Source organism: Asparagus officinalis, chromosome 8 (genome assembly GCF_001876935.1).
Source record: "Asparagus officinalis chromosome 8, Aspof.V1, whole genome shotgun sequence".
Taxonomy (NCBI): Eukaryota; Viridiplantae; Streptophyta; class Magnoliopsida; order Asparagales; family Asparagaceae; genus Asparagus; species Asparagus officinalis.
In genome coordinates this window covers 18225885-18236097 of record NC_033801.1, presented here as the reverse complement: position 1 = coordinate 18236097, position 10213 = coordinate 18225885, and the positions used below count along the sequence as shown (strand labels likewise).

The 10213-nt window shown below is 37.7% G+C and overlaps 2 protein-coding genes and 1 long non-coding RNA gene across 5 annotated transcripts in view; 2 read left to right on the top strand and 1 right to left on the bottom strand.

Moving 5' to 3' along the window:
• The window catches only part of LOC109820243, a 31021-nt gene extending 28117 nt beyond the window's left edge, over positions 1-2904 (bottom strand). For 2 of the 3 annotated variants that reach the window (XR_002241783.1, XR_002241782.1), the window contains exon 1: positions 2712-2904. This is a non-coding gene — a long non-coding RNA (uncharacterized LOC109820243). Of the gene's footprint in view, positions 1-231; positions 311-2711 lie in introns of those variants that run through there. The other variant, XR_002241784.1, reaches the window with a different exon arrangement.
• Positions 232-1542, top strand: LOC109820239 (non-specific lipid-transfer protein 8-like). The gene is made up of 2 exons (XM_020386360.1): positions 232-611; positions 1311-1542. Exons 1-2 carry the CDS (start codon positions 274-276, stop codon positions 1318-1320), a joined length of 348 nt encoding a protein of 115 aa, XP_020241949.1. The 5' UTR covers positions 232-273; the 3' UTR covers positions 1321-1542.
• On the top strand, positions 6007-8979 carry LOC109820943 (pentatricopeptide repeat-containing protein At4g28010-like). The gene is made up of 2 exons (XM_020387140.1): positions 6007-6067; positions 6156-8979. Exons 1-2 carry the CDS (start codon positions 6007-6009, stop codon positions 7994-7996), a joined length of 1902 nt encoding a protein of 633 aa, XP_020242729.1. The 3' UTR covers positions 7997-8979.

Sequence of the window (10213 nt, the reverse complement as noted above, 5' to 3'; positions counted from 1 at the left end):
ATGTGATGATGTATATTAGATTAACACTCAAGCTAGAACAGTTCAATGCGTAACCAGTCATCTCAAACTATGCTAGAAGAAGAAACCAATGGAAGAAAATTCTCACCAGACTTTGACCGTTGCATCAATCATGCAAACACAGAAAATCAGAAGAATACATCAACTTTCTCATTTCTTGCACTCATAAGCATCCTAACATCTATAAAAAGAAAGAGAACTAGTAGAACTAACCAAGCTCACGACAAGCACTTCGTAGTCAACAAGCCAGTAGCCATGAAGCAATATTTCGCCATCCTTGTCCTGTTTCTTCTTTCACTGCAGCTCTTCCAAAACTCGGAGGCTGATCTCCAGTGCAGTGATGTTCTCAAGGACCTGATTCCCTGTGTCAGCTATCTAACAAGCAACAGTGGCAGCCCATCAACTACTTGCTGCAACGGGGTCACAACACTAGCATCTGCTGCATCAACTACAGCTGACAGAAGAGCTGCATGCAGTTGCATCATGAATGTTGTGTCCAAGGTCAAGCCTAACGTAGAAGCAGCAAAGGCACTGCCAGGGAGCTGCAACACCACTTTGCCTTTCACTGTGTCGCCAAACATGGACTGCTCTAAGTATTGGGACACTAAACAAACTATTAATAGCTTCCTTGCTTATAAATCAATGAGTTTTTTTCACTTTATTGTCATCAATTATCCAAATCTAGAGTTATTCTGGGTCCATAGACTAGGTGCTTATTTACACCTAAATTATAATTTGTTATCTTCCATCTTAGTGGGATAAAGTATATCCCTTTTACAAGGCTTAATAACTTAAATACCCTATTGTTTCCCCTACTTTGCACTTATATACCCTCACTCGCTTTTGCCAGCACTTATTTACGCAACGTTTTTTAAAACTTGCACCTATACACCCTCACTTGTTTTGGCAGCCTTATACACCCTAAAGTTTGCACTTCAATATCCTCAAATTTTTAAAACTTGCATTTAAATACCCTCAAATCAGTTATGCAAAATTGAGAGTATTTAAGTGAAAGTTTTAAAAACTTTAAGGTATATAGATGTTGCCAAAACAAGTGAGGGTAAGTAAGTGCCAGTTTTAAAACCTTTAGGGTGTATAAATGCTACCAAAAACAAGTGAGAGTATATAAGTGCAAAGTAGGGGAAACTATAGGGTATTTAAGTGAAATTCAGCCATTTTAAAATCCCAATTACAGTTCGACTTCAACCTCTTGGCAGATGCCAAGTTCTTAAAAACAGTTACTGTAAAGTGTCTGCACTTCCTAACTGATTCTTTCTCGTGTTCAATTACAGAATCGATTGAAGCAAGTCACAGCTTAAGGAATGTGAGGGGATACTATATGTGCTTAATCATTTTACAGTTTATGTGACCGAGATTTGTGTTTGTGTGTTACCTATGTACTAAGTTGATCAAAGAGTATTCCACATGCTATGTTCTTGTATAAATCTATAGATGCAATGAATGGCTTGCTTCGTGCTACTTATCCTGGAAAGACCTTGTTTCTCATGATATTCTAAGGATCATCACATCAAGAGACTTTTATGCAATGGTGATCATATAGTCTAGTTGTCGGGGTGTGAGAAATATAGATAATGCAGAATACCTAATACTACTACGTTAGCAGTAAAATGAATACCTCACTGTTGACATCACATCCTAATGCTAGATTCACCCATCTCTCCTGCTAAGGATCCCACAACTACATAAAACTCAATTTTGGTCTCTCTTTACTATTATCATCTTTCTGCCGCAAGATCAATGGTTACTGAAATCCATTTATTTTTCGCTAGGCTGCCAATTATTCAACTCTGTCGCTGTTAGTACAATGTCACTGCTCATGTAATACTATGAAATTTGACATTTCCTTCAGAATGTCTCTACCAACAATTTTCTTAAACCTCCAAAAGCGCTCGTGATGGCAAGAAACTGTCATATTCTCACAAAAGCAATAGGCCATGATTATCGATGCCTAAGAGCAGGACAGCCTCTACTAAGAAACAACATACGCAGAACATGAGTATAGTTCAAATCAGAATGTTGAGAAGGATGAGTGGAAAAATGCTAAAAAGAGAAGTTGTTAAAAAAGCTTAGAGGTAGCTTCAAGTAGGGATAGAATGAAAGGGAGCAAATTGATAAATTTTGGCTAGAATTGAAGGATTCTAACCTATTTTGGTTATTCAGGGACCATATTGCAAGAGCATTAGGTTTTAACGGACTAATGAGCAATTATTGATATTTCAGAGACTAATATGGAATTATTGAAGACTCAAGGTTCTAATATTGAAATACCCCAGACATGAAGAAGCAAATAAGAGCTTACAGTGTGTAGTCTCTTTTTTTTTTTTTTTTTTTTTTGGGGGGGTTTTTTTTTTTTTTTTTTTTTTTTTTTGGGTGGGGGGGTATGGGATGATGAAAATAATTGTAAACAGAACCATATCTTGATTATTAAACAAAAAAAACGCGTGCATTTGAATTTAACTGATCATTTCAACTGATTTCAGTAAAAATTTTATAGCGTGTCAACTTTGGGAACTTAAATGTGCAAAATTGTGACGATGAAGATCAATATTACTCAAATTTTAGGTTTCGTTGTCCCAGGAAGCATATCGTTTTCTACAATTTTTTTTAAAAAATATGTAGACGAATGCATATAAATTCTTTGAAGCAATACATCAAATAGTTGAAGCACGTACCAAAATTGGCGCCCTAATTACTGCAATTTGACTTGTTCATCGATCTCGTGTTTCTCACTGAGCGGTGAGATCACGTACGGTGACGGGATCGAGCAGGCGATTTTAATTTTGGGGCTTTACTGGATCGGCATTTTTCTAGCGACGTGTAAAAGTATCGGAAATAACGGATATAAATTCTCAATTTCAAACTGGAAAATAAAATGGTAAATTTCAAAAAAAAACCCAAAACTTTGGGACGATGCCACCACAACTAGCTGAACTTATTTTATTTCACTAAACCCCCCTGACTTGGGGTCGTCTAGCAAACCACTCTAAATTTTCAATTTTCTCTCAAAACCTCCTAATAATAATAACGGAACAGCAACCCATGAAAATCAAAATAGTGACCAGTGACGCCTAACACAGTTAGGGTCTTTACTGGGTCTAATGAGAAAATTTTGAAGTTTACAGGGCTTTTGAGAGATATTCCCAAACTCAAGGTTTTAGTGGAATAAAAATTCAGAGGCGCTTCATGGCGAATGCCCCAAAAGTTTGGGGACTTCTAAAATTTGACACAAAACGAAAAGGATTATATTAGTCTCTTAAATTGTACGTATTTTAATATTAGCCTTTCTAGTTAGTTAGCGCTAAAATAAATAAGGAATATTCTTTTTTTTTGACTTTTTTCTTAAATAGATAGTTAGATCGCTCTCTTCCTCTAATTTCATATCTCTTCCCTCTACCCTTAACAACCACCACCGTCCCTTTTCTCTCCTTCAGTGCGCCCGCTCCAGTGTCTTCACTACGATCATGCAAAGGATGGAATGCTAATGGAGAGATGCAGGCGATAGAGGAGGGAGGGATAATAAGATAATTACTTATTTATTAGAAATCTAAATCGAATCAAGGTTTTGATGTTAAACTGATACATGGACTAGGAGCAGCTTAGTTAGAGCACTTATATCAAAAGATGAAGATTTGAAAGACTAGTATTAAAATATAAAGATTTGGTTAACTAATATCGAAATACCTATAATTTAATGGACTAATATATTAAAAACCAAAACAAAAATCATCCACAACAACAAAATTAACGGTTTTCTAGATACTAACCCCTTAAATTATAAGTAATTTGATATATAGCCCCTTAAATCTTTATATTTTGTACTAGCCTCTCAAATAGCTGTGATATATTGATATGAGCTCCTATTGTTAGGTTTGTATTATGATATTAGACCCTCAAATAGCCTACATGATGTGTTGATATGAGCCACTCATATTAACACATCATAGCAACTTGAGGAACTAATATCAAAATATGGAGATTTAAGAGCCTAATACAAACTATTGAGAATATAAATGGCTAATATCTAAAAAAATCCTTAGAAATTAAAGAACTGAAATGGAAAGGGGGGAAATTTCTAAACTGAGCAAAAAAAAAAGAAAAAAGGAAATGGTTTAGGGCTTGTTTGGATTGAGGGAAATTAGGGTGAAGGGAAGTTAGGGGAACCATTCACCTCCATTCACCTTGTTTGGGGCTTGTTTGGATTGAGGGGAATGAGGGTGAAGGGAAGTTAGGGGAATCATTCACCTCCATTCACCTTGTTTGGGAACACTTAGGAGGTGAAGTTAATTCACCCCCATTCACCTTGGTTCACCCCCTAATAGTATAAAAATTATTACCCCCAAATTGGGGTGTAACCAAGGGGAAGGGAATTCCCTTCCCTTCCCTTCCTTTCCCTTCCCTTCCCTTCACTTAGTTTCCCTTAACTTCCCTTCACCCTCTACGAATCCAAACAGGCCCTTAGGAGGTGAAGTTAATTCACCTCCATTCACCTTGGTTCACCCCCTAATAGTATAAAAATTGTTACCCCCAAATTGGGGTGTAACCAAGGGGAAGGGAATTCTCTTCCCTTCCCTTCCCTTCCCTTCCCTTCCCTTCACTCAGTTTCCCTTAACTTCCCTTCACCCCTACGGAATCCAAACAGGCCCTTAGGGTCCTCTCCTCTAATGAATAATAATTTGGGAAAAATGCTTCCAGCCCCCAAAAGCCAAATGAACGTGCTTCCCACCCCCAAGACTTGGTCAATGGGTGTTTTACCCCTAAAAATAAAGATTTTGTTCTCTGAGCCCCCAAAACACAAAACCCAAGACATTAAAACATGTGAAGACCACAATACCCTTCTCTCTCTCTTTCTTTTTTTATTAAAATATAATGATGATTATTTTATTATTTTTATTTTCTCTCTCTGTTTATCATGATGTACCAAGAGGATAGTTGAAATGATTGATGAGGGTTATTTTATTATTTTCGTTTTTTATTATTTTCGTTGTTTGTATTGGGAGGTTGTTAAAGTTACGGGTTGATTGTTAAGGTTACGGGTTGGTTGTTAAGGTTAAGGGTTTGTTGTTAAGGTTATGAATCCTCTCTCTCTCTTTTTCTTTTTTTATTAAAATATGATGGGGATTATTTTATTATTTTTGTTTTCTCTCTCTCTTTATCATGATGTACCAAGAGGATAGTTGAAATGATTGATGAGGGTTATTTTATTATTTTTGTTTTTTATTATTTTCGTTGTTTGTATTGGGAGGTTGTTAAAGTTACGGGTTGATTGTTAAGGTTACGGGTTGGTTGTTAAGGTTAAGGGTTTGTTGTTAAGGTTATGAATCCTCTCTCTCTCTCTTTCTTTTTTTATTAAAATATGATGGGGATTATTTTATTATTTTTGTTTTCTCTCTCTCTTTATCATGATGTACCAAGAGGACTCTCTCTCTCTCTCTCTATCATGATGTTTCTTTGATGATATGAAATGATTAAAGAGGATTATTATTTTATTATTTTTGTTTTTTATTCTTTTTGTATTTTTAGAATATTCGTTGTTAAGGATAATGGTTGGTTGTAAAGGTTATGCATTGATTGTTAAGGTTACGGGTTAGTTATTAAGGGTTTGTTGTTAAGGTTATGTGTTTGTTGTGTAGGTTACGGATTTGTTGTTAAGGTTACGGGTTTAATTGTTAAGGTTACGTGTTTAATTGTTAAGGTTACGGGTTTAATTGTTAATGTTAATAAAAAACGAAAATAATAAAATAATCCTCATCAATCATTTCAACTATCCTCTTGGTACATCATGATAAAGAGAGAGAGAAAACAAAAATAATAAAATAATCCCCATCATATTTTAATAAAAAAAGAAAGAGAGAGAGAATGGTATTATGGTCTTCACATGTTTTAATGTCTTGGGTTTTGTGTTTTGGGGGCTCAGAGAACAGATTCTTTATTTTTAGGGGTAAAACGCCCATTGACCAAGTCCTGGGGATGGGAAGCATGTTCACTTGGGGGCTGGAAGCATTTTTCCCTAATAATTTTCGCGGGATATGTTAACGTGCAAATTTATTGACCCGCAGAAAATTTTCCCCTTCTTCTCCGGCTCCAAAACCTCCGATTCTTCCTCCCCTCTGAAAAAGATCAAACCTTTTTCCCATGTCTCAATCGAAACTCCCCACAAAACCTCCACGCCGCACGAATCTTAAAGCTCGGCCACCCAGTCCCCAACACCCACCTCCTCAACCTCCTCATCAAATCCCTCTCAAGCTCCCGCAACCTCCCCCGGGCTCTCCGCCTCTTTCGCAGAACCTCGGCAAAGCCCGACGTCAGCACTTACAATAGCCTCATCAGAGGGCTGCTGAAGGAGAGGATGACCCGTGAGGCAGTGGAGCTCTGGGAGGAGATGAAGAAGAGGGGCCAAGAATTCTCCCCGAATATCGTGACGTATACTACTATAATGGGCTTCCTTTGCAAGAACGGAAGAGTCGAGAAAGCCCTCAACTTGTTTGATGAAATGCGTGAGAGAGGGACGGAGCCTGATGTGGTGGTTTACACTGTGGTTATCAGCGGGTTTTGCGACATGGGTCTTGTTGATAAGGGATTGGAGTTGTTTGGTGAGATGGGTTCGAGGGGAGTTTCGCCGAATGTGGTTACTTTCAGTGCGTTGATTCATGGGTTTTGTAAAGCTGGGAGGTGGAAGGAGGCCACTGGATTGTTGAGTGAGATGGCCGAGAAAGGGATTAAACCGGATGTTTTTATTTATACGAGTTTGATTGATGCGTTGTGTAAAGATGGGAAGGGGAAGCAGGCGATGAGGATGTTGGGTCTGATGGTGGAGAAGGGGGAGGAGCCGAACACGACGACTTATAATGTCTTAATTAATCAGTTGTGTAAAGAAGGGTTGATCGATGATGCAGTTAAATTCTTGGAGAAAATGGTGCAAAAGGGGAAGTCACCGGATGTTGTGACTTATAATACTTTGATTACTGGGCTTTGTGAGGCCGAGAAGATCAATGATGCAGTGAAGTTGTTAGAGGAAATGCTTGAGGGGAGACGTACTTGTAAGCCAGACGCAAGGAGTTTTAACACAATTATACATGGGTTTTGTAGGAGAGGAAACATCAACCAAGCATTGAATATGTATGAGATGATGGCAAAGAGAGGCTATGATTGTAACTCGATGACTTACACTTTGTTGATTGGCGGCCTTTTGAAAATTCAGAAGGCCTCTAGAGCAAGGGATCTTCATAAAGAGATGATTCGTAAGGGGTTGGAGCCCAATAGTTTTACATATAGCACCATTATAAATGGATTTTGCAATATGGGGCTTGTTGATGTGGCTGAGGGATATTTACGTGAAATGAAGCATCGTGGAATTAGCGTAGACTTGTTTGACTATAATGCATTGCTGGATGCAATGTGCAGAAAGAGAATGATGGATCGAGCAATGAATTTGTTTCATGAAATGGGTGATTATTGCAAACCTGATGTTATAACTTTCACCACTCTTATTGATGGAGCTTGCAGAATTGGGAATTTTGAACATGCGAAAGAATTGCTTGGAGATATGCTCGAAAGGGGTTTGAGTCCGGACTCAATAACCTACGGAACTTGGATAAATAGATTTGCAAAGTCTGGGCAGTTAGAGGAAGCTAAGAAAGTCTTTGAGCAGATGATTACTAGTGGCTTTTCTCCAGATGTAGTTGCGTATGATACATTATTTCATGGATTAAGAAAGAAAGGTGAAATGGGAGAAATTATTGATTTGCTTCGTCATATGGCAGCTAATAATGTCGCTCTTGACTTTCAAGTTGTTTCGACCATCTTGAAATGTCTCACCATTGATGGGGATGATAGTACAATCTTAAAATACCTTCCCTCCTTCTCAAAAGAAATGTCTAAAGGAGACGGCCTTTCGTGTCATGAATTGATGAATGAACTGCACAAATCTTGCCCTGAGCTCCAACTACAACCAGCTTGATGATATTCAATGGTTTTTTGGGAAAACACTTATGGTTCTCCTGGTAATGTTATATCGCTTCATTTAACATACAGCTAAATTCTTTTTGTACTGTTCATATTATCCATTGTACACTAAGGTGAATTAGACTCAATCTTCTTATTGTACAGAATGCAGGATTAACATTAAGTGACAACTTAATGTTTTTTTTTTTTTGAAAAAAAAAAATTCTGTTGAAGCTTTTCAAGTGCAGTAGTCCGTAACTGACCTAGTTGCCACTAGAAAGACTTCAATGATGATTATGATGCCTAGGGATATGACATTATGAACGGTACCCTCGAAATGAGAATCGTACATATCTTATTTTCAAAAATTAAGGGTTTATTTAAGCAATAATGGGGTAAAAGTTGCAGTAGCTGACTATCATGAAAATGCTCGTGGTAATATGGGTAGCAGTAGATGCATGACAGTGATGACGCATCCAATCAAGTAATTACGTGAAGCAAATAGTCATCAACAAGACATGCTCATTAACAGGCTCTTCTTTAGGAAGCATCAAAGCACTAAGGTATCAGATTTGGAGACTAAAATTTGATATATGGCCAATAATATAATGATGTACAGCGGGCTAGACAACAGGCTCATTAGCACCGTAAGTTGATCCAACTGCCAAAGATCATTGAAGAGAAAGATAAAGTTTCAATCTTATAAAGTGTTCTTTTGGCTCCCTTTTCTCCTTCTCCATTCACTATGTGTGAGATCCTGAGTATATTAGGAAGAGGAAACAAATGGGAAGCTATTTCAAAATCCTAAGGGCTGGATGATTCGAAGAAAGTGAACTGTCCGTAGACATATGAAGATGAACGAACACAGTAGTCTATGGTTTGAAAATATGAAATAGCAGCATGAATTTGTTTCGCATCTGCAGAAAATGTTGTTATAGCTTTTGCATCTTCGTAACTACTGTAGATGGAAATTTTGGAATAACTGTAACCCCTTACCTGTATAGCATGTACAGTTCAACTGTCTGTCTGCATTCGATGCGTATTTTCACTTTTTTAGCCTGGCACTTAGCTATCATGTCCTCAAATTTTATTGTATATTTAAAATTTGGATATTTCATATTGTTAGTGCTTGTCTGGTAACATCATTGATATGCATATGTGGATAGGGACATGATTCTCCCTTCATTTTCTGTGAAAATGAAATGGAAAATGAAATGTTTGCTGCCTTATAAAACACGTATGTACTATGCATAAATGGTTGGTGGCAGATAAGGCATAATCTGATTATGCATCGCAAGATTGAATTTTGTGGAGTTGCGTGGAAATTGATTTCTAACACTTAGGTATACTTTTTAAATGTTTAAGGCCACTTTTCAAGAAAAACAACATAGGAAAAATAGGAAAAATTTCTAAATATATACAAAAACTAGGGGCTTGTGTTCATAACTAATTAACCTAAAGAACTAACCATAACTCATGAGCAACATTAAATATCTACTGAAACAATAAAATTACAAACTATCTTCTGAAACAATAAAATTACAAACTAGCATCAATTTCTAAAATCAAGGAAAACTTAGCATCTTCTGACTAACTTCTTTGCTTATGTTACAACCAATGTTTTAAAAAGCCTCCGTCTAGCCCGTCTAGGCATACCTCTAGGCCTACGTGATACCTTAGCCGCCTACCTAGCGCCTATCGTCTAGGCGGTATCTAAGCTGTCTACCTACATTTTGGGAGTGTCTAGGGGAGGATGGTCTGTCTATATGGACCGCACCCTTCAGGCATTGATCATGATTTCCTCCATTGCAGTCTCCACGTCCTCCAACCTCCTCCAAACTCCAACTATGAACACCCGTTCTATCTCTCCTAACCTTCAGCAAAACCTTCACCACCACTTAAGAAATCTGTCTAGGTGTCAGTCCAACGCCTAAATTTTCTATGACATTAGCATTTACTATTAGTAAGTGCAATTAAACTAAAAAAATAGGAAAACGCCTAGTCCCCCGCCTAGACTTTCGCCTAGGCGCCTAAGCTCTAGGCATTGGGTCCAACGCCTAGCCCGCCTAGCGCTTTCTGTAACCTTGGTTACAACAGGTTAAATGGTAAGTTAGAGTTCTGTAACTACTCACTAGTTCGAAGCCTGATATCAAGGAGAGGATATAGAATGCGAAAAAGGTGCACATTCACGCCTCCCTACGCTGCCGCCCTTAACCTTAAGGGTGACAAAGTA

What these genes read in the sequence shown, in the direction of transcription:
- LOC109820239 (XM_020386360.1), top strand. Translation starts at nt 274, where the DNA reads ATGAAGCAATATTTCGCCATCCTTGTCCTGTTTCTTCTTTCACTGCAG.
- LOC109820943 (XM_020387140.1), top strand. Translation starts at nt 6,007, where the DNA reads ATGGGAAGCATGTTCACTTGGGGGCTGGAAGCATTTTTCCCTAATAAT. An exon ending in TAATAATTTTCGCGGGATAT is followed by an intron (nt 6,068 to 6,155) that starts GTTAACGTGCAA and finishes CCTCTGAAAAAG; the next exon opens with ATCAAACCTTTTTCCCATGT.